General features: G+C 37.7%; 1 protein-coding gene across 1 annotated transcript in view; it reads right to left on the reverse strand.

Annotated features, from left to right (window-relative positions):
* UBAC2 (UBA domain containing 2) overlaps positions 1–25,385 on the reverse strand; it is a 96,965-nt gene that overhangs the window by 5,163 nt on the left and 66,417 nt on the right. Inside the window, exons 7-8 of the mRNA XM_051780646.1 lie at positions 14,403–14,648; positions 663–785 (exon numbers count right to left, since the gene is read on the reverse strand). Of these exons, the coding sequence (XP_051636606.1) occupies positions 663–785; positions 14,403–14,648 (369 nt within the window). The remainder of the gene's footprint in view (positions 1–662; positions 786–14,402; positions 14,649–25,385) is intronic.

The raw sequence follows: 25,385 nt of genomic DNA on the forward strand, positions 1-25,385 counted from the left end.
TATCCAAAAAAAAAAAAAAGTAAAAAGGGAAGGAAAAAGTTACCCTTGAAACTTAGTCTTGTTCAAGGGTAGCAAAGACCTTAGACTAAAAAATGGCCAATACAGCTAACTGCAGGCAGGCTACAACCTGGAGAACTTGATTGCAATAAACCCTGAATACAGGTATAAGACTAATCTTAAATTCTTAAATTTGCAAGTAAATAATGCTCTCTTTTGAGAGCAGAACTATCAACAAAAGTCTAGAATTCTAAACCTATATAGTCTGGCATTTTGTTTCAGAAAAACTAAAGTACTGAATTGGAAACTTAAGCTGGGGACTTCAACAAAGAAGATATGTACAAGACAAATAATGAAATCTAAGAGTCAGTCTTTCTTCTTTGAAACATTTATCAGATTTGATTAGTTTCCACTAGTGAAACCATCACATCTTTAAATACAAAATACAAGCAGTTACATATAAAAGTAGAAACTCCCAAGTTGCTCTGTAACTCTGGTCTGGATGGTAATGACAATGTGTTGTCTCTGTACTGTGACCATTACCCAATATTCTAATTTGTGCTGCTATGGAGAACATCTAAGAAACTGTGTAAACAGATGATAAAAAATTAGTGGAGTTAATTCCTAACCATTTTAATGCCATTTTAAAATAGAAAAGTGTTTACCTGCTCTTCAGAAACCTCAGTAGGTGCAGGTATGCCTTGTTCAGACGGGTGATGATCTTGATAATTTGCGTTATGTCTATGACGTAAAGGAGGAAACAGTCTGTTCCAGTTAATCATCCCACCCTGAAAGCAGACACTGCTGTCAGTCTTTGCAGAAAGAACTACAAATTTTTTAAACAAAAAGATCACCCATACCACCTAATATGAAAGGCAAATGTTTAAGCAAAGTACTTTATTTTAAACAACAAAAACTGCTGCAGTCTCTTAGGAAGCAAAAATTGGACTAGTTACTGCTTTGCTAGTTATTTGAAGTGATCACTGCAAACTACAGAAAAGTGCTAACAGAGGGAGGAAAGAATATTTCATATCCACTGGGACAGATCTAATTCAGTACAGTGCTAGACTTCTCAGGCTCAAAGATCACTGTCTTTACTGATAGGGATTTGCCTGGCAAGAGGTGCAACAGCAGGTCCTGCAAGTGCTTTGGAAGGCTGCTGCTAAAGGTACCCAGGGAAAAAGAGTGCAAGAAATAAGAGCGGGGAAAAAGCAAAAGGGGATTCTCAGTGCATCGACAAAACCACATCAGGAAACTCAGAGCTAACCCAGCCTTCAGGATAGCTGTGATTTTCATGCAAGTGATTGCTTCTGTGACAGCAATGCGATTTACAGCCTCCCATACCACCTCACCTAACTTCCACATATTAAATACCATTGCAAAATCTGGCTGTGTTCCAGTGCCAAAACATCTTGTAATTACATAGTAATAATACAAATACACAGCAGTAACACAGGTACGGTGTAAATCACAGAACTGAAACTTCCTCTTAATAACCAAGTTTGAAGTCTTGTAATAATAAGACATTTAGAATACAAAGCACAAATAATAAAGTACAAGCTTTATAATTGTCCAGAAACAATGAATCCTCATTTCACTAGCTTAAACAAACATTTTTGTAAGGGATTTTGTATCACACCAAAACCACAGATCCTGCAAGCAGGTAAGATCAAACCCCAAATCTCTCTTTTCCATACAGTTTGTTAAAACACCTTCTGCAGTTTGTGTTGTCCTTTTACTCCTCCCCTGCTCCCCCTGTTACTATGGAGATGATCCCCCTCCCTTTCTGTATATATAGGACATGGACTTCCTTCCTCTAGTTGCTCTATTTTAGTTCTATAATGTCGTTTCTCAAAAGACCTTTCTCTTATGAGAGTTTTTTCTTTTCTTCTCTCACTGAGGGCTCTTCCTGCTTTTATGTACCCCTGGAGCATTAAATCCCCTCTGCTCCATCAGTCAGCTAAACTTGATTCTAAATCACAAAAAAAGTTAAATTATTTAGTTTTCCTGTCTTTTCCTTTGTTTCCTTCCTTTCTCTCCAGAGGATACCCAACCAGCCCAGATACCACAGGGGGCAGTAAAATTGCACACTTAAAAATGCATTTGGGGAGTCATGAGATTTGAAATACCAGATTGTAAAGTGTTCTAGTCCCTTACGTACTAGGGTGCATTTTTCCCTGCGAAGATGTGCAATAGCTAGGAGTCATCACTCATTTTCAAGACATAGTTTCCACTGCTGGTGATTTTGAATTTAAAAATTATTATGTATCTACATTTCTATTTTCCATACTGTATAAAACATCTGCTTAACATTCATGAGGTTTTAACCAAAGGATTCTGTATAAGCCTGGCATTAGCCAAACAGCATAGCATCGTAAAAAGAAGAACTGGTTTGTAGTTTAAGCCCAAAGAGGGATATCAGACATTCTACTGACAGCACTGCACTACCCTGTGGTCTTGGGTAATCATGTCCTGTACTTCCCCATCTATAATTTCCCCTAACTCAGAATTATGTTGAGTTTTAATTCATCAACTTTGAATTTCTGAAAGTCTACTAAGCTTTATAGTTCAGCAAGAGCACTGCACTAATGCTGTTTTGCATGTTTTTATTATTTAGAGAAGACCTGAGGAGGAGGAAGTAATACTGGAACAAGTAATTCACCTTAAATTGGTGAACTGAAAAATACTAACAGGACTATGACACATTCCTCTGAATCATACAGAATAAGTCATACAGAATAATGTGTATCAAATATAAAATCTACAATAAATGTATTAATTTACCAGTATTCCAGTGTATCTGAAGACTGAAATAAACATACCTTTCCAGTTGTGCCCTCAGCTTCAACACCGAGCTGCCTATTACAGTTTGGTTTTGCATCCTCCCTGCATGTCCTGTGCATTGTCACCTAATACTACAAAAGGACTTGTCTACTTTCTTATCTCAAACTTAGAATACATTTTAAATTAACATACACAGATTTCATTACTTCCAATAAAAACTGCAGATTCCTTACAAATGTAACTATTTAGTTTTGAAGGTTTACAGCAGATGCCTCGATAAACTACAGATGTTGACTGATGCATTCAGAAGAGTTCCATGTGAAGACTGCTAACCCCTTCCCAGAAAAAACAAACAACTAGACAAATTATGTCAACATAGTTGTGAGAAGATCTTTTTTGGTTGCCCTCAGAATATTTCAATTACCTTTGAAAACTGACAAACTCTATCAGTTCTTAACTATATTAATGAGGGAAGAATATCTAACATTTAATGGTATGTGGACACGGATGTTTAGGATTAATTGCAACACTGAGGTCCACTTCTCATCTGTGTATTACTTTAAACTGCGCCAAAACCAGGTACATTAGGTTTCTTTATCTTAACTGCAAAAAATTGTTTCCCTTCACAGTCTGGCCTCTAATTAGATGATGGACATGCACAAAGTTAGGCTCAAAAGAGAAGGGATTCAAGGAACTGCAGCAGGAACTATGGATCTGGTACTGTGCTAACCCCATAAAGTAAAGGTATGGAAAAACTGGGAAGTGTTGCTAATGTTGTAGATCTGTAGGAGATGGAAAGCAAGGCTACAGATTTCCAGTGTGGATGGTTACTGTGCAAAGGCCTTCAGACAACCTTAACTATCACAGCAGAAATACATGAAGATCTGTGAATTTTAATCTGTGCCAAATCAAACACCAAATAATATCTTACACTAAGTAAATATCACAAATTCCAGTTAAAAAATGTGCAGGAGACTTTCAGACCAATACTCCACCTTGCCTCAGAGAAATTATTTTGCAGACTTCCCTTCATAATTTTATGAACAATTCTGTACTGCAGTGGTTTCACACTATACTAACATACTTGCAAGAAGTCAGAAAGATTTCACATAAGATAATCAATCTGATTAATTTATTTAAGCAAGGCTTCTAAACGCTCTGAGAATCCCTACTGGGGAATCAGCACACAATATTTGTGCATTTCACAATATACTTGAACCTCAGCACCAAACAGCCCAGAAGAGCTCACACCAATCTCTTCACTCTCTTTTACCTTCTCTCAGGTAACAGAGTTCTCTGGAGTGATCCAAAACATTAAGCAGTGGGGATGCTCAAAGGTCCAGTATGTAAGTTCCCTTCCTGAGCAGCACCTTCAGTGACAAGTGTCTGCCAGTCTAATCCATTTAATGAAACACAGGCAGTTCTTCTGTGATTCTGGTTTGTTGGTTTGTTATAAAAAGAATTAAGTGTAACACTACATGGTTTTGGGGGCTGGGACTTACTATGACTCAGGTAAGGATCAGGTAAGGATCCATTAAACCTGTCACATCCAGCGCCGATTTCCACAACTGACAGACTGACTCAGGCTATCTTACACTTTGACTATCTCAGGCAATATTTTTCTTTGTCCTGAATCATAGGTGTCAGGGAGCAGTGAGTGCAGGTGTACTACTTGAGAATGAGAAGCACTGAAGAAGTCAGTCTACAGACTATCACTCACAAAAACACTGCACAGAAATTGGTGCCTGGGTCCTTATTTCTGTTCGCAACATAGTCTTCAACATGTCATCAGGAAAAACACTTGACAAAAACACTGCTTCATAAATTATTCAACTAGGATGACAGACACACTTAAAAAAAAGCCTATAAACTTTTCTCCCTCTCTTAATCCTACACTATAATTTTTTAACTATAGAAAAATTCAGTTTCCTTCTTTTAGCAGCATAAAGACTGGGTGAATTGGTTGATTGTAAATTCTCTGTTACTCCCTGATAGCAGACAAATATACCAAGGAAACCATTTTATTGGTCTCTAATAAATCACTACTAGAAGTGGATTAGGAGAACACTGGTGATGTTGGAACTTCCGTTACAGGAAGACAACAAACCGGTCACAAGTTTAGATGGCCAAAGAATGAGATTTAAGAACGGACTGGATTAAGGGAATGGGAAAATTGCAGTTCTTCATCATAGAAAGGTTGTAAGGAAATGCCATACTGATGATGTATTCTTGGATAGCTGTCAAGGCTTTATGTACAGAAGCTGTGCCTTATGAGGTCACATCCTTGACGTCTTTTTTTGATTTGGGTTGCTGCTTTTTTTTAATGGTGCCTGGGTCAATTCTGTTTACAAGAAAGAAGTATCCTCCTTTCCTACAGAATAAGGAAGAACTATCTCGAGCTAGCAAATGTCTCTGATTGTACAGCCTGCTAAAACCCCAGTTATGCCATTTCTTTTCACATAATCTACGCCCTCTCTTTTTTGAAAAACAGCTCAACCCATTTCCCATGTACATACCTGCCATGGCATATTTTCTTATCCAAAGCTTGACAAATAAAAATGTTGTGTTATGGACAATTAACAAATATCCAGTTATGTAGCCTCTGGAGATGCATATATTTTAATTAATATTTCCAAAAAAAAAGAAAGAAAATGCTTTATAAAAGTCCTCTTGAAAGTGATGCATGTGGTTAAGACATTTTGATACTGTTATCTCATGTAGATGGTTAATGCCAACTTGCCATCTGTTTGCACAAACAGGAAGCACCTCTTGATATCTGTCCTGTTCACCTTTTCTTAACATAACAACCGCAGCAAAAGAAAAGAAAAAGGAAATTGCTTTGCATTTCACCTTTTAAAGTAACATTTTTAGAGTTTGCTACTCTGCATAGGAGCTATTACTTGGTATGGACATAAATATTGTCTTACTTCTTTCATCTAAAGCTTCGTTAAAAAAATGTACTGAAAGCAAGAAACACTTATTTACTGCTTTTCTGACATAAATTTTTCAACAATTTATTGACTCCAAAGTAGACATATTGATGATAGAAACAAAGAAAAAGCATAGCCATGGATGACATAATACCTGCTGCTCTAAACATTGTGTAAGAGATACCAATGGTAGAATTTCCAGGACACTTATTCAAAAGTCTAGTCTGTCTCTTTTTGTGAGGACAAAACTTTCTGGCTTCTTGAATGTTTTGTGTTTTGTTTCCCTCTTACTTTAATAACTTCCTTCTTTTGAAGGGGGGTAGAAATGTAACAGTGTTAGTGTTCTAAGCATTGTTCTTAATGATGGAAAGAATTCCAATTTCTCTGGAAATTTATCCTACAGACAAGGCTCTTTAGCCATGAGGCTCTGTCTCCAACTCTTAGTTGTTGCATCCTGAGCTTTGATGCCTGTAATTGTCCCTGAGGAGCTGATGTGTCACAGAAGTTCAGAAATCCACATGAGGTCTTTTCTGAAGCCTGATCAGCTATTTCCTTTGAAATCTGGAAGGAATAACTCAGTCTGGGCTCTGAAGATGCCTGAGAGATAATGGAAGGGATTTCAGCACTGGCATGATACCTTCACAGTAACAGAAGCCAGAAATGCCAGTGGGCAGGGCACATCTGCTCCTTGGAGGCAAGGAATGGCTGCCTCTTCTACTGCATTCAAGGAAGGCCTTCCAGACTGAATGCTATTGCATTCAAGAGTAGCGAACGCTTCCTGGCATAATCGTGCCAAGGGCTTGGAATTGTAGACTGCTGCTTGTCATGGCGGGAAGGCGTGCTGCTATTTGGCTTGGACACACAACTGCTGGCAGTAAGTGAAGAGCTGTGTAGGTACCCCCAAAAACTAGCGGATAGCTCAGAACTCTGAAGAGTCAGACTACTCCATGTTTAACCTGGTACCGTAAGGGTCAGCACCTATTCTGTATTGAACTGTGCATCACAGTAACATTCACTTTTCACTCCTGCCGTGATGCAGTAATTCAGCCAGAATGTGATGGATCACTATGCCAAGAAGAGAGATATTTCATGGCAAGCAGAAATTGAAAGATGGCATTTTTGAGAACTGATGTTATTCATTCATCCTACATTAGGGAAGTGTTGATCAGGACTCTCAGACCTTCTCTGCAATAATATTTGGATTTGGAGCTTCTCTAAACAGTAGAGAAGGAAAGCACTTCCTTTTCCAAACTTCCCAGCTTCCCTTGCTTGTGTCAGCTATTCATCCAAACAGAGCTCTTGCTGGTGCTGTGACACCACAGGTATGGTCATGGTTCCATCAGTTGAAAACATGCATCTATGCCATCCTATTAGCAGTGGGGCTTGTCCATTTTTCCCCACAGAAATCCCAGATATATATTGAAAAGTAAGTTCCCATTATTATGTATTAATCTTTGTAAGTGAGTGAAGCTGATCATAACCATCAGTTGAGCATAACCACCAGCTGAATTTTAAAGCAATGACATGATTTGGAGCTGTTCTTCCATTTGACATTCAACATTGCTGAGTGAGACAATCAGGTGTGTGTGGGGGGGGTTGTGCCCAGTGTTCAAAACTCTGAAGGTGGGTCCACCAGCATGAACATGGGGTCTATACTTGAGGAAATAACATTAGCTCCATTTTAAACATTTTGCACAAAACAGAGACAGTTCTACTTTAATGCATGGCTCTTTGGATGTCGACTGGTGACAGTGAACTGCTATTAATACATGACGATGAGAGAGATAACCCTTCATTCACCTCCTGTATACAAAGCTTTTCAAAGAGTAAGAAGGAATAAGTAGAGGCTGGAACCAAAGTGAGAAATCAGAGTTCCTAAATTGTTTTGATTTGACAAGCTAAGAGCACAGCTCGGACAGGTGAGCTGAACTGGCCAAAGGGGTATTCCACACCATAGAACATCATGCTCAGATATAAACTGTGGGAGTTACCCAAAAGGAGGGTCGATCTGGATTTGGGAACAGGGTCTGGCATCCATCAGCGAGTAGTAAGCAATTGTATTGTGCATCACTTCTTTGGTTTTTTTTTCCTTTCTTTTTATTATCATTATAATTACTTATTATTATTATTATATTTTACTTTGTTTCAATTATTAAACTGCTCTTATCTCAACCTACTTTTCATTCTCCTCCCCATTCCTCCAGGGTGGCAGTGCGGAGGTGAGTGAGCGGCTGTGGGAGCTTCGTTGCTGTCTGGGCTAAAACCACAACAGTAGCACATTAAGACACAATGGGTGAACCCAGCTTGCAGTTGTTATGTGCTAATATCAGAGTTCAAATCAGAAAACCTGAATACTAAGGCGGATCACTTACTATCTGAACCACAGACTTCTTATTTACTATATGATACGGAAAACGGCACTAAGAAGAAATGGCACATCAAGACTCTCTCAGTGCAGACTGGAAAGAAAACAGAAGCAGGCCTGGAATCCAATAACCAACCACTCCCCCAAACGGATGCTTTATTTATCCCACATTCACTGGAAATGAAGGGACAGGTACAGCTGAAAAGAAACTTGCCTTCTATAAGCTAGACTTGACCAGACAACAGTGAATTAAATACTCTGGAAATGCCTGGGGATTTGTACCCCATGAATTTTTTTATAAGAAACTGCTGCAAATTAAATTGCCAGAGGAAGAGAATGTAGATCAATCACACAGGAGAATAAAAATACTCTATTTCTCAAAAAAATTTATTTGCTTTGAAATAAAACAGTGTTTTGCTTTAGGAAGTTGCCCAACCACTGTTTCTCTAGGGAAACCGATTACAAATACTAAACAAATTGAAAGGCTATAGCTCAGTCAGACAGAAAGAAAATTCCATAATTCCAGTCCAAAAAAAAAAAGGATTGTTCATGTGTGAGTGGGGTGCTATTGAGGAGTAGGAATTAGAGAAAGTTAGCCTTGTGATTGTGACAGGTGGCTGTTAAAGAGACATTCAGCTTACTCTAGTAGTACCACTAGTGTCTGTCAGGTTGTGGAATTGCCAACTTCCATAAAAAAACCAGAAACCTGAAGTTTCGGTGGTAGTTTGTAGAGGAAATAATCATAGACTATTCATTACCTGTGTTGGCACCCTGGAAATTCAACATTTTTAATTTCACAGCTAGAATCCATGAAAAAAGTTACTCAGAAAAGTAAAACAGAAATGTCTAAATAGCAGTGGGTTATCAGTTGCTGCAAATACATTATTGAAATACAACAGTAAAAAACCCAAAATTCAGACATGCCAACATCAGTGGTATATGCAGTTTTTACACTCAAAAACCTCTTGAAATAAATCCAAGTTTATTTTCAACACAAAGAAAACGTTGTTAAACAATTAAAAGAGAATAATCAAGATTGGAAAATGCCAGAAGAGTGCAAAAAAGCAAAGGACGAGTTAAAGACACAGATCTGAAGGAAAAGATACTGTTTCCTCTACAAAAAGGGAGGGTGTCTGTTATTTCAAAAAAGGCTTGGAGTATGTCCACACATGTAAACTGGCATGCAGAGGAAGGGGAGAATGATGGAATACTGGATCTAAATTTAGCCACAATTATTACTGCTGCAGCATACACTTCATTCATGGGCTGAAACAAACCCCCAAATCACTCATCGGTCAATTAAATTCTTTAAAAATACAATGACAAATCTTATACACACACATCTCAGGAGTGTACAGCACAAAGAACTTTTTTTATCCTATTGGTATCCTACATACCATTGTCTTTCGAGTCTATGGAAGGGTTGCTAAAGACAGTTTCTATTCCATTATGTCATAAAATCCCAAAAAAGCCTCAGGTAACACAGACTGGTTGGAATGGAAACCTAATTAGAGAAAAAAACTTTGTGTGACACTTGGCTGAAAGTCTCATCCATTTATTCAGGTAAAGCAGTCAGGTAGTCTCCTTCCTGACAATGACACATACATTTGTGGAACAAAATGAACAAGCTGTTTCCATCCAAAGTCCTGGCTGTGAGAGGAAGGGCTTTTATGGACCTAGCACTGCATAAAGGTTGCAGAAGGTCTCCATGGTTCAAAATATCTGTTTGAAGGACTTATTAGTACTCAAACCTGTGAAGTTACTGAAGAAGACTTCACTAAAGTGCCATCTCAGTGCCAGCAGGAGAGCCAAGGAATATGCTTGGGTCTGGTTCTTACACTTCTTTGAGAAAACAGAATTGGACTGTCTGGGAGTATATTGACTGAGGGATTTTTTCCTACCATCATGAATGAGGATAATATTCCTGAGAAAGAATTCTTGCGCCAGGAAAATCTTTGCTCCATTAATCTATTTTTTTTTCCCAAGGTCAGGAGTTTATTGCTTAGATATAACCAGAAGGTAAACTGACAATCTAGCCTCACAGTCTTTAGTTAACCAAATACAAAACTTGCAAATTTCTCAGGATATGAGACTCCCTATAAGACACTCAGTTTGCCTACCCACAGAGCATCTCTCCTGTGTCCCAGGAGAAAGACATCTAATGAATGAACAATTAGAGGAAGTCCCTTTGTTATAGAAGTCTGGTCTTTGCAAGCAGTAGAATCTCATATAGAGATGCCATGTGATATGAATCAAAGGAGAGTCTGGTCTCACTGAAAATTAATGGCAGCTAGAAGAGAAGAACAACATAAGCTTAAAGTGGAAGACAGGGTAGAAAGAGAGGTAGTAAAATGAAGATTTTCATGTGTGGCTGTAGGCTTATCATACAGTCTGGAGTAACCTCGTAAAGTTCTTCTCTCTTTCAAAACACTTAAGAGAAGCCAAGATGTAGGCAATACCGTGTCCTAACATGCTCAGCATGAATAAAGGAATAAATGTTCTGTGGATACAAAAAACATTTTTTCAAGATGAAGGGACTGAGGTTCATACACCACCCCTCCCAAATGGGCACAGGGATAAGTGCTCAAAGAAGTTGTATTTAGTGCCAACAGAAGGCACTGACCATCTTTCTGCAACTTTCCACCACCTTCCACATATATGTCTTTAGTGACAACAGTGTTGTCAATAACAACTAGGCACGGAATCCTCCCTTATCTATTCCCAGTTTGGTTATCTGCCAGCCTCCCTCCATATTTCTCAATGGGAAGTGAAAGTCAGGCTGACTCCCTGCTACCCACACTGGTGCACAGATGCAGCACTTGCTTCCCTTTTCCCACCATGTCTTTTATCTGGGTTAGGTTACAGAAAGATAAACTTTCGAAAAATACTGGGAAATGAAAGAGATCAAGAAGTAGAAACATCAGGACTGAAGACCAAGATTTTTATCAATATTACAGTGTGAAATGGATAAAATAGCAAATGATTACTGGTGGTGTGACATGATGGGAGAGAACTTCCCAAGGACTTTGTATAGGAGCAAACACCAAATATGGGAAACAATGGAGATGAAGGTGAAGAGATGATGAAAATGTGGGAGGAAAATGGGACAGTAGGGAATGAAAATGTGAAAGCGATATGAAGGGGAAAAAGAGATCAGATAATGGGGAAAAATTAAAATACTATAAAGTATTTAAATTACAACATAGGATAGGCAAAGAGCATGAAGGAAAAGAACTAAGAAACTGAAGTTTTAAAAGCATTAACAAAATAGCAAGATGGTATTTTTTGAGGGAATTAATACATATGGTACACGTTTTATTCTGCTGCCTCTATAGGTGCATAGAGGTGAATTTCAGTAACTCTCCATTTGTGACAAGAACGTAATTTCTCAGCAATATCCACGGGAGAAAATAAAGAACAAAAAGTTTTCAAGATGCACACTACCATCTGTTTAAGGGCTGTATCCACAGCAACTAGAGACCAAGAAAAAAAAATCAGTCACCATGTAACCACACTCCCCTGAGAAACTAGCAACGAAACAGTTTCTAACAACACATTCAGATACAGTACCACTGAATATTTAAGAATTAAAATGAGATACATCAAGTAATGAAGTTGGTTCAAATTCTACCACATATTCAATCTACTTGTTAAAGTAACCGGTGTTTTGACAACCCAGCACTCACATACACAGCTCCATGCTTCAGGGTCCTCCAGACCACAACATTTCAGCTAGAGAAAGACTGGGAAAGGTAAAGCTCAAAAGAGCTGCTGGCAAAGAAATTCTGGGGTGTTTGTTATTTGCTTTTCCTATTTTGTAGAAAGTATCCAAAGTGAATTCTGCTTTGGATAAAAGGGCTCTGTGAACAGTAGGGGGAAAAAATTATTTACATCCCAGTATCTTCAGTATCTTGGAAGTACAGTATAAACAACTTATAAGAAACGCTTTTCACCCAGTCACCCAGTTTCTTTCCCTGTTCTAATTTTTTTTTTTAATTAAACTTTTTTTATGTTGTCTTGTCTTGTCACATTCTTCAGAATTTCTTGCAAAGACTTGAAGAATAAGCTTTCTACAAAAGGTATCTATTCAAAAGAGGGGCCTCCTTATGGCTGGAACAGAGTATGCTGACATTGCATAGACTACAGAGCACTGTTAAAACCACCAATCTTCTCCTTCCATAACACTACCAACACTCTGGGAAACTGCACTGCCTCTTTTCTCAAACAGATGAACCAAAGAGTAAATGAGTAGGCGGAATGAGCAGAGCACCTTCTCAAGGGGGAGCTAGACAAAATTGTTGCACTATGGCATGCAGAGGAAACTGGAAGTTCACTTCCCTCACCAAACCAAATGGAAAGCATGAGAGAAAATGCTACTTTGTCTCACCTATGGCGCACTACCTACAGACAACATAGTGTGACGTCAGAAATTCACACAACGTTTTCCTAGAATATAGTTCAAAGCCATATCTAATGACCGATATGTACTTCACAGCTTTTATTATTTTCAATTTCACAAAAAAGCTGCTTAAAACTGATCTGCATTCTTTACCAGCTTCACTCTCACAGGAAAAATTATCATCTAAATTCCATCTGTAACGTGATCTGTTCCACTCCACTGTCTTCAAATTACACATTTCCAAAACCTCTGAAGGTAAAAGAATTGCCCAAGTATAGCAATCCAGAAAATTATTGTCAATTTTTCAAATATTATTTTGAAAATGAAATTAGCCTGCTTTCCATTTTTACCACTACACCTCAACATTTGTGAACGATGCTTTTTGTGATTTAGTTGATGGCCAGTAAATTCTGTGAGTGAGTCATTAAAAAAAACCCGGCTGGTCAAAAGCTTTCATGACACACTTTTCTGAAGAGTCTCTCTGAAACATTCATACATTAATCCCATTGCCTTCTGATTGCTGGTTTCAAAGATTAGCAGTTAACTAAATTATCAGTTAACTAAATGCTGCTCTCAAGTTAAAGGCTAAATATGAAGGTAACTTGAAAAGTGTTTTGATAACTTGTAAAGGGAAGCATCATACTAATGTTCAAACAGCCTTCCTTCATTTTACTCAAACTCTCCACCTTTTTAAAGAATTCTATTTGAAGTCAAACATGAAAAGACGTTTCTCCACTTTCATTGTTCATTGCCTAAGGAAAGGACAAGATGAGAAGAAAATGTTATCAACTGTTCTTTTATAATTTACTGTTCTGAACTTATTTGCCACTTTTTGCAATTAAAGATACATTAGAAAGACTGTCCTTCGTAAATGGAAATGGTTTCTTTCTCCTATCTGAAAAAACCTGGCTGCACTCCTCCCAGCTGCTTGTAGCCCAACACACACTTCCAATTCATTTCCTATTACAAGGTCAACATTCAAGAATTGAGTAATTTCTAGTTCCAATCTTATGCTAAAACTGATTAATTTTCTTACGGGAATAGAGAAAAATAGATCAGGAACTTTCTACCTGAGGAACAATTTCATCATACTGAAATGGAAAACAAGGAAAATAGAATGATATTATCAGAGACTAGAAACAAATATTCATACTCTAGCTGTTGGCCAAAGCTTTACTTGCTAGGTTGCAAGTAATATATGTTCACATAGAGCAATGCAAGGCCCATGTTGTCTGCTAGTAACACATACATCTAAGATACAGGAAAAAGTGAATTGAGACACCTTCTATTTTGTTTCAATACCCAACAATGCAAAGTCTGAGAATATCTCCATTTGTTGGTTTGTCTACAACAGAGAAAATAAAAAGGCTCTGCTATTGTGTTTGATAAGGAAATAAACCAAGAGCATTAAACATGGCAAACAGAAAGTCCCTTGTGGTCTACCTCTGTAAGAAAGGTAGAGAATTTAATTTCTGCCCTTTCTTGAAAGAAATAACCTGTATACCTACAAACAGAGGAGTTCCATTGACAATTTTCAACCTCTCTGAAAACAATGCTAACAATACAGATACTCAGGAGAGTCAGAAGTATTTTGACTTCCCAAATTTATGCAGTGGCCCTTATTAAAGACTACCAAGAGGCAATCACTCTACCTTTCAGCCTCATTTCTGTTGAAAGAATGCCAGGAGTACTGATATCCCTACAGGATTGTCTGACATTCTGCTTCTATCTTGTGAAGCAGTTTTAACACATAAAGCTACATAAACCACTTAAATGGCTATTAGCAGTACAACAGTATATGAAAGACTGATGGAGAAAAATAAAAAAAAACACATTATTTTTAAGAAACAGGAACTATACAAGATATATGAACCAAAACTGTATCTTTCTCATAACAATATAACCCTTAAAAAATGTATAGCAATACCTGCTGCTGTCTTTGCCGCCTCATTTGGGCAACCTGAGACATCATGATTTGACGATCCAGTAACTCCATTCTCTGCTGCCTCTGGATGTCAACTGTTGCTCCCATTCCCACTCGAACTTCATTTGTTGGTTCCGCAGATGAGAAGACTGGTTCAAGAGTCCAAGAAAATATCTTTGCTACCCATCTGGGTACACAAAGAATTCGATGAACTTTTAATATACTGCTATTGTAGCAAATCCCAGAAATCTAAAACCAAAAATGAAATGTTAAAAAAACCCTCAATACTAAAAAACTTAAATACACCAAATTTACTTTGTATTTGTCTGCAGGTAACAGTTGGTCTTTCTGTTTTTTAAAGCCCTTTTTACTGTATTTACCCAGAGTTCTCAGTCAAGAATCAGAGAACAAACAGGGGATTTCTTCACCTCTAACTTCCCCCTGCAGACTATTAGTTTTTTTAATCCATGTAGTGCATTGCCTGTGACTCATAAAGTTGCTTGGCGTTCTTTTGTTTGTTTCAGAATTTAAGCCCAAACCAAGTGACCCTTTCTCAAACTGCTCAAAAATTCAAATACAAGTTTCATTTCTAGTAAAGGAATTGGTCAGGGTATGCTGCATGCTGACCTGAGAAGATTAAGGCTGCTTTTGAAGACACTGAAATGCTGTAAACACTCCTTCAAAAAAAAACAACCTCCCTTAAGGCTTTTGTTCCCAGCATCCAAGTCTTTCCTTCTAATAAAAATTAAAGCAAATCAGTGGATTTGAAGTTAAATCTAAGAGTATTCACAGACTTATTCCAAAAAAAGCTCTACCACCTTCTAGGAGAAAAAAACCAACAGGTTTAGAAACCAATTCATTAAAAACTGTGATATTGAAAAAGCCAGTTTTTGTGAGGCCCTTCTTCCACCTATAAGAAAAATACCCATTCTCTTGTTTTGTGCTTGCCTTGGGGCTTGATTTTACTTCAGATTCAGCAGGAGCAAGAGAAATCCACGTGCCCCATAAATGATCTACAGTCATCACTCCACCATTAATCTGAATCCCGTTACGAAGCCCTAGCACTTGAGCCCATAGTGGTTTACGCCACATTTCAGTATTTGTGACAAGTTATTGTCTGTCATGCCACAAGAATTATGCTGTGACAGCAGAGTGAAATCAACAGGAAGAGATATGAACCTCAAAAAATCTGTAAACATACCCCAAAAATGGAATTATGCTAGAAGCAATGTAGAAACTCCACATCTGGAGTATTTATTTATTTGGGGCTATTTATTGTATCTCACTGACAGACATTTGTATAAACATACTAAATGCACTGCTTCATATATAAAGGGAAACAGCATAGGAAAATGCAACAAAGTTTGGAAGGGAAGATATTTTTCAGATTATTTACAAGGTTATCATTAATCATCCCATGAGATGATGAGACTTTTAGCAAAAACACATTCTGGTCTGGGAAACACTGATTTTTATTTTATTCTGCTTACATCCAACCCTGAGAGCAGTCATAAAATGAAACCTCAAACACAGGCTGCCACTCTAAAGTGAGAAATAAGAGTTTTAAACTACCCTTAACCCCTTCAATCTTTTTGTGTTATGAGAAATGAGATAAACGTGATGGGATAAGAGTAAGGCCATAATCACATCAGAAGGAAGGCTGCCTATAACATACAGGCAAAGGAAGGTCCTAGCTGGACTCCAGGAATGATAGGACGCTGGAACAGAAGCTTCTTCATGACCTCAGAAATTCTTTCCTCAGCTCTAGTGAAACTGTTCCAGATGGCTGTAAGCTCATGACTGAAACTCTCGCACATCAGCTGGAAACTAGGATACAACCATAATCACCAAAGAATAAGAGGAGGAAGATTCATATCACCTCTGCAATTCATCTGCTTTTGGTATGCAGTACTTGAGGTATAGTAAGAAGGTCCCTCAGAAGCTAACCACCTGGTCCTGAGAGGGTTATGTAGATAGGTTCCTCACCCAAGAAAACCTAGATTGTACAATGACCAGAAAGGTTATTTTTTGGGAGCAAGAATTACTGAACCAGGTTGCAAATATTACATATACACTTAATCTGATTCTTTCTTAGATGCAAAATGCACAAGCAGCACCAGGACCTACAAATTATCTTCCTTCCTTCTACCTTGTTAGTTGTAGGTAGTATTGTTAGGCTATGGAGCCAGGCCCCATTTTTGGTTCCAGAGATTCTGCATTCCTGATTGTACAGGTGTAACTAGGCAGGGAAAGAACTGCCACTCAGAATGCTTTGTCTAACATCACATCAGTATTCCCTCACTTCTTTCAAATGTCCCTCCCAAATTCTGATCTCTGCTTTTATCACCTACAGTCCTTTGTTAAGGTCTAAAGTTTTCAAGGCAACCTAAATCTTGAAGGAGTTCAAAAAGTCACAAGAAAAAAACAAAGCAAGTGGTGATAGGAAAATCTACATCTCCCTGAACGTATGACAAATCTTGACACGTGTCTGAACATATTAACCACAAACACAATCACTCTTTTAGCAACTCAAGATAGAAAATACAGCAAAGAGATAGCAGCAGCATGTCTTTAGTGTCAGTACTTTGGAACTTGTTTGCCTCAGAAGGGAAGGTGTACTGCAAGCACCAATTAGCTGCATCAGTAAAAGGTCCTCGTATTTTTCTGAGTAGAGATGGATAGTCACAGAATCATTCAGGTTAGAAAAGGCCTTTAGGATCATCAAGCCTGATCATTAGCCCAGCACTGCCAAGTCCACGGCTAAACCATGTCCTTAAGTGCTTCATCTACACCACTTTTAAACACCTTCAGGGACGGTGACTCAATCTCTTTCTGTCCTGGACAGCCTGCTCCAGTGCTTGGCAAACCTTTTAGTGAATAACTTTTTCCTAATATTAAATCTAAACCTCCTGTGGCATAACTTAAGGACACTTCCACTTGTCCTATCTGGGAAAAGAGATTGACCCTCACCTCATTACAACCTCCTTTTAGGTAGTTGTGGAGAGCAGCTCATTCCAGAGCACTTAATCAGAAAAAAAGGCTTTATAAGGTTAAAAGTTTATGGGCACTGCTAAAATGGAGAATGGCACTTAGTATCGCATGTGAGACTCATATACACAATAACTCCTACCTGCCTTCAGAGATTGACTGAGGTCACTGGAGTAGAATGTCTGGTTTACAGCCAATGCACCAGTTGCACTGGGCTGTCTTCTCTCTCCTTACTGCTCCTCAACAGCAGACTAGTGTCTTGACCCCTCCTTGTCCTGTCTCTTAGACAGAAGCTCATTGCATAACCCAAACGTGTGGACTTCAGTGGTCACAGAGCAGGAAGTGAAGTCTGACAATATAAAGTTCACAATAAAGTCTAAAGTAAAAAGCACTTGGTCAAGGAACAAGACAAAAGTGTGTGGGACTAGCAGAAGAGAAGTGTATCTGCTACATATAGTTGCCAAGAAACTTACTGTGCACCTGTTCGGAGCAATCATGTGAGACTGCAATTCTTCACAAGTATAAACATATGGAAGGAGAGCACTGGCAATCCACCTTGTCATCTCCACATCTCTCAGAATGTCCTTCTCTCGCTCCCTCCCTTGATTTACTACTCCAAATATAAAGCTATTAGATGGAAGTATAGGAAACTTTAAAATGCTGTACTCAGTTTTAACAAATTTTCAAGTAGTTTTGCCTAGTGAGGAAGAGATACCTATTTGCATATTTCCAATAAACCCAGAATGGAGACATTTGCAGTTAAAATAGGTCTTGTGATTCAGTCTGGTTTGGTGTCATACTCTCATCTTAATGTCAAGTATTTCCAAAGAACTTCCGCTTTAGCTGGTTCATATGCAGAACTTCATAGATATCATTTAAAAAAACACAAGCTTTTAAAGTAACTTCTTACACCATCTTTGTTATTGATATTGAGTTAATTTCTAGTGCTTAAAAAAGCAAACCAACATTATTTATTCAATGAAGATGACCTCATATCCCAACTTCAGCACTTTACATCAGATTGAAGGGCTACTTTTCCCAAACAGAGGAGCTTCTACTGTATTTTAGCCTCTAAAAAGTCACCACAGAAGGACATTATGGTTATGTTCACACTGTTAGAATGGAGAATTTTTGGCTGGCATCATAAGATGCATCTTAGTTGTCTTCTGTTAGTCACACCATCATAACCTACAAACTCGTCTGTCATAACATACACGACACAATGCAAGCGGAGGAAATGAGAGTATGCTGGAAACTGTGGCACGGTGCAGAAAAAAGTGTGCTTATATTTTTTCAGTTTCTTAACACCACGGCTTAGCACTGGTCGTTCACACTAAGTTTCTTAACCTCCTCCCGCCCCTGTATAAAGCCCAACTTCTCCTCCCCTTCCCTCAAATCCTTCCAAAGTTGTACACTTTTTAGAAAAATGGAAGTAGCTGTAGTTTCACTGTTACACTAGGTAAACCAAACATGGAAGCTCTCTAGTATTTTACACAGCAAAGACACATATGCTCCACTACTAGCTGAGACATTTAAAATCACTGTACTTGATTAACACTAAAAAAGGAAATAAAACAGAAGAAAAAGTAGGTAGACTGGTGTAGAAAACTATGTTGAAATTATTTTGTCTAATAGTTAAAGCTTGACAACAAATACCCAATTACTTTGTTCTGAAAAATTTAAATATATTCATATGTATTTGAGACTTGGCTATTTTCAGATTTCAACAAACTGAAAGCAAATAGCAATTTTCTTAAGGTGAAGTGACATTTTTATACCTATTTTATCTGCTTAATCCTTGGTATGTTTCAAATTCTATACAACTAGAATCAAAGCATGGGGCTGGAGCTTGAGTCAAGATTCTGTATTTACCTTGATTAGAGAAACACATATATCAAACCAAGAGGGATCATGTGAAAACCACCCAACAAATAAAATGACTACACACATATTTTTAAGTTGTGTTACAGCTGTAACACAACAGATTATTTTGTTCGGGTTTCCTTTGCAGAAATAGTTACAAATACTATAAACAGCCTTTTGCAATAATTAGCTTGAGAGAAAACTAAGATTATAATGGTTCTAAAGTAATTGTCTTCATTTTCATTCCCACTTGACTGGGCTTATGAATTTCCCAGGTACCTTGAAACTTTTTTCTTCAGAGTTCATCAATGCTCCCTTCCTTGGTCAGGTGCAATCACAATCAGCACTCAAACACTGTGTATACGCAAGTATGACTGTACTGCCATTTCAGCACATACAGCTATTCTTAACTTGTACTTGTGACCTAAGGACAGGTTCCCTTGGGTCTCTGCTAGCATTCTGCAGGTTATCATCATCATTTTGTTAAATAAATCTCTTTACATAAAAGATCATGATTTGATTAATCTGCCCCAATGTAGACATTTGTAATTTAAAAGCCTACTTATGAGCTGGTTATTTTAAGTTGGTTTCACAGTCAGCAGAGAGAAATGGGCACTCTTAATATGTGACTTATCCTAAGGCAGATGTCTCCAAAGTACACACAGCTGAATTACTGTCATGGATTCCCTCTCTGGTAACACTGCTGCCAAAAAAAGTAAATCTTGATACAAGTAATCTGACTATTAATGAACCGGTTGGTACAGTTGACCAAGCAGACCAGATTTTGGACAAAGAAACTCTTCCTCAGATCTGAGAAGATTAGAAGTGAAATACAAACTACTAACTAATATCCATTTTTCTACAGGATCTTAGAAGCCATGGATATAAAAGAGAAGGTATCTTATGACATATTATTACCTTCTCCTATCCTTTCTTGCTATTTTCTCATTCTTTCAGAATTGGAAATATCTGCAACTCCCTCTTCCCGTTGCAACTTCACTTTAATTCTAACATGCCCTGTATATTTGGTAAGTCAACTACATTTTTTTCTCAGATACTTTAGCTGACATAGGAATAAGCACTAACAGCTTTATCAGTTGTCATGTGTTTATATATGGCCAATTTGACATGAGCAAGGTGTCTAAACACACTCTGCAAAGAAGATTAAATCAATACAGTCAGTAGAACATAGAGACACATATCTCAAACTAAGTCACCCACAGTCACTCAGCTGAATACTGAGCACTGTCCACCTGCAGCTATATCACCTTAGTTTTGGGTAGGATTCAGCACATCTGTTAGTGTACATATGGATATCTGCACCTGTCCTGAAGTTAGTAGGCAGACAGACAATGTTTCTTTTTCATTTTCTAATCTTTGTTATTCTATTGCTTCTCCATTTCTCATTTCAGGCTATGTACTTCACAAGTTATGCACTGCTGATGTTGCAGCTGGAGTCTGTGTTCAGTTCTGCGCTCCCTAGCGTAAGAGACATGGACTTGCTGGAGCAAATCCAGTGCAGGGCCACAAAGATGATCAAGGGACTGGAGCATCTTCTATATGAGGACAGGCTGAGAGAAGGGGGATTGGTTGGTCTGGAGAGGAGAAGGCTAAGGCGGATTTTATCAAAGTATATAAATGTCTGTAAGGAAACAATGAAGAAGATGGATCCAGGCTCTGCTCAGTGGTGCCCAGTGACAGGATCGCAGGTGATGGCACAAACTGAAACGTGGGAGGTTCCCTCTGAACATTGGGAAACACTTTTTCACAGAGGATGATCGAAAACTAGTACAAGTTGCCCAGGGAGGTGGTAGTCGCCATCCTTGGAGTTACTCAAAAGTCATCTGAACATGGTCCTAGGGTAAGCCACTCAGGGTGACCCTGGCCTGAGCAGGGAGGTTGGACCAGATGTTACCCTCAGTGATTCTGTGAACTGTCTGAGTACTTGGTCTTTGGTGGGTAGTTCTATCAGCAAAGAGGAATCACATCAGTTACACACAAAATAATGTTTTTATTCAGGAAAGTACTTAAGCACAGGCAAACTTTTTAATAAGTGAGTAGTCTCACTCGTAATAGCAATACTACTGGTACAAATACTGTAACACCAACATCAAATACTCCAAAATTAACCCGATGTAACATTTAACTAACATTAACCTGAATCACCACTTATAATCACACAGTTACGAAGAGTTCAAGGAAGACTAAAGACCTTCATAAGACTAAATGCGGATGACTGAAGGATGTCCAGACTAACTGAAGGATGAAGGAGGATGCATGGCAGGACATGAATGTGGAGGTAACTGCATACATTAACAGAGTCTGACCAAAGATTCTCTTCGAGAAAGTACATATTTAATACTAATTTTAAGTATGTAAAAGGGATGATATTTTATGTGCAAATGCTGTACTGTGGGGTAATGCAAATGTTTCTGCATTCCCTCCAAAACATCTTTAAAACAACAAAGAATTCAGTATGAATTGTTCAAAATCACTTAAGAAAGATGTGGAAGAGGAAAAACAACAACAAGAAAATCAATGATTCTTAGGTCTGATCCAGTATTAACTACAAAATGTTATTTTTAAGACAAGAACTAAAAAAAAATTAAAGTCTGGTTTAATTATTTTGCTCCCCAGCTGAATCACATTTTATCCTATAAATGCCCATCCTAAAGAATAGGAATTCACTATACAAAAATACCTCAGCTGGATAAAGATCTGGATGGAGACAGCTCTTAACAAACAGAACTCAAAAGTATCATCCAAAGCACACTTGTGAATGTTTAACAACAGATATCTGTAGTTTATGTAAAACTAAGTTAGCAACTTCGAAATTATGAATAATAACTAATACACTAAAAAACTGGAACTGAAATTAAAACCATGCACTTGACACTGTCTGAACTTTCTATCTTAACCTTAAGCCATTAAAGTACATGCTCTAAATTGCAGATTCTCTATATCTTCCAATATCTAAACACATAAAGCACAACTGTTCATACCACCTGAGAAAAGTAAACCACGGTGTAGCATAGAAACAATGCAGAAGAGTGTTGCATTTGGCTTAGGGAAATTGCCAAGGCAAACGGGGTTTTAGAAACTTTTCAATTTCAGTTTCCTAAGGTTTGAACTGAACTCTACACAGATTCGAGGCAGCTCACAGGAGATTTGGTGTGTTTCAAATTTTGAGCTTTAGGCAATGCAGGTCATCTTGCAAACAAATAAAAAACTGACACTAGATAAGAAGAAAGAGGCTACAAGACTAAAGTCACAGAAAGGGCCTGAAATATACCTCTTCCTTATGAAATATAGCCTGAGCTACATGGTTAGCAAGACCTGTGGCATGTGATCTGTCTGATAACAACATTATTGTAATAAGTGGAGAGAACTGCATTTTCCAGTAGGACATATGTCTTTTGCTGGTCACTAACCTGAGCTTACTTCTTGAAGTAGACGTGCTCCAGCTATGACTCAGTGAGCCTTGACATGCCTCTTAAATTTCAATCCTACAAAAGTATAGCAAGGACAGATGTAAACTGGGAACCCAAAAGATTTTAAAGGGTTAGAAAAGAAAGGGAAAGAAAATCTATATATCCAATGAGACTTGGATATTATTTTCTAAGGTGTTTAGACTGTTTTAAAGAAAAAAAAATAGCTGCAAAACTGTTTGAGGCCTTCACTAAACTGAGTGATACGCATTCCATGGAAGCACTTCTGTAAACAACTGTTGAAAGGATTTCTTGCATCTCTAATATGAAGTTTCCTAATTTTATGGTATAAAAAAATCCTGCTGGAAGAAACAAATCTGGACTGTGTGTACCAAGTATGGTATATTTCTGGTAAAACAAATCACAAGAAATTAAATTAGTCTCATAAACTATAAGAACATTATAGATTACTGATTACATCGGATTTATGATGTCTATTTCTTAAACTCTCTTTCTTACAAATAAGCATCCTGTATTTAAACAGCATGTTTCACACAACATACTAGCGAGTGACATACAAAAAAACAATAACTGAGAGGTAGTCCAGTTTCACATGGACAGTAAAGAAGCTGCCTTTAAGAATGGATTCCTATGTTGATTCAAAACTAGAGATCTAGGAAGATATACCTCATCACAAAGACAGACAAAGTAGACCTTTTGTATTCCAATAACACAACATGGGTTGCAATCTCCACAACTGAGAACAATCCACTACAAATTTGTAGTTGAACTACAAATTGTCTAAAATTCCCTATCACCAGGCATATTACATCAATGCCTACCTGCAGACATAGACTCATACACACATGCAAACATATTTCTGTAATGACAGTATCACTTAAAGCCACTGAAAACAAGAACTCAAGGCAATACAATTCCCAATTGCTCTATAGCCTGCCTGGAATTCACAGGAAAGTCTTAACAGCAGTAGTATGGATGAACAAAGAAAGAGTATCCAGTGCCACATCTTGCACCTGGTAAGATCCCGTGTAGTCTAAGAGTGTTCATTACGTGTTAAATATAAGTGGTGAGAATTTAAGTAAACCTAAACCACACAGTGAAGAGAAAGTGGAAACTGACAACAATTCAGAAATTGTGCTGGCACCGTCCATTTTAATTTGCAGAATTGCAACAAAAGCTAAATTACAAGGCAGCATCATGATACACTCATAAGAGTGCGTAAGTGATCTTCAGCACTAAAAATACAGTGAAGTGTCTAACAGGCAATGAACTAGTGACTAGACATCTCACCTACCTGACTTGGTGTCCATACACTTACTCAGCCTTTTTGTACAAATACATGAAAATTTGAATCCACAAAGATACAGTAACTTAGAAAAATGTCAAGAGTAATAAGAATTATAAAATACAGGTTGTTGGAATGACTTAACATTGATTTGACAATCTATTTATTTCTGTAATTGTACATATATGTATACTATCAAGTAACTACACTTGTAGTGCTAAAAGTCACCTTCACAGTGTTTCATATCCTTCAGATTACTTATTATACTGTGAAGTTTATTTATTTATCAAATTTTCTCAAAAGATGCCAAATTTTAATTTCTAACAGAGGAGAAAAAGACTTTTAATTCACAGACGTGTGGTATATATGTTGTGCAAAAGAAATGGCTAGAATTCAGGACATGAACTTTTTTCCAAATTGTAGCACAAAGTGGTAGAGTGCAGCTCCCCACTTGCTGTGGAAAAAATAGAGACTGAAAACACATCATCATTGATGATGACTTAATTCATGCTGACTGAAGCAATATGAAAACTTCAAATTATTTTTTAGCCTTCCTTTGACATGGAGAAAGTAATTTAATCCTATGGATTTTTACCTAAGTAAAACATACTGTCAACCTGCAATTTAAAAAAAAAGCTAATTTATGAAAAAGAATACTAAGAAAGTTGCATTATACGGCTGAACAAAAGTTTATATTAAAAGGGAATTAAATAATCTATTATGAAAAAATATTCGAGCTGTTCTTTATAAGTCTGTATAACTGATATACATACAGCTTCTGTCACCAGGAAACAGGGAATTAAAATGCCTTTCCATTTCTTTCCTTTCCTTCCCTCTCTAATGAACACCTGTTCAAAAGGAAGGGCTATTAAAAGAGCCAGAAGAGTAACAGGAAGGGTAGTGTGTTTGGAGGAAGTCACAGATTCTTAGGTGGGCACAGAGGCTTGGGTTGATTTCCAGGAGAGATTTCTGGTTTGTCACTTGCACTGCTTTCATCAATATTTATTGTCAGATCAAATTACTGAACAGACTTCACTGTTTACTGCTCTGTCACTCCTCTTGTTAGTTATCCTGCAAACTCACAGCATATTTTGCAACAGTCAGTGCAAATGGTAAGGGATCAAACTACTGAGTTGCAGCAACAATATGTGAAGTGTCCAAAGTGTCCACAGGCATTTCACTCTGACCTCACTGCAAATTCAAATTAGTAGGTTCTAAACAGCAAGGCCCAACTTGAGTTCTTAAGATTTCATCAACTTAATAATGAGCTTCTTTGGAAGTTACTAACTCTCGCTGTTTGAAAAGGTTACAGTCTTTTGGGCCAAGAAATCAGAGTCTGAGCTCCTAATTTCTAAGTTTGTGTAATTTTAAAACAAGCTTATCAGTATCTAACAATCTGGA

Source organism: Manacus candei, unplaced genomic scaffold (assembly GCF_025592945.1).
Source record: "Manacus candei isolate 608988 ecotype Guabito, Panama unplaced genomic scaffold, ASM2559294v1 h1tg000014l, whole genome shotgun sequence".
Taxonomy (NCBI): domain Eukaryota; kingdom Metazoa; phylum Chordata; class Aves; order Passeriformes; family Pipridae; genus Manacus; species Manacus candei.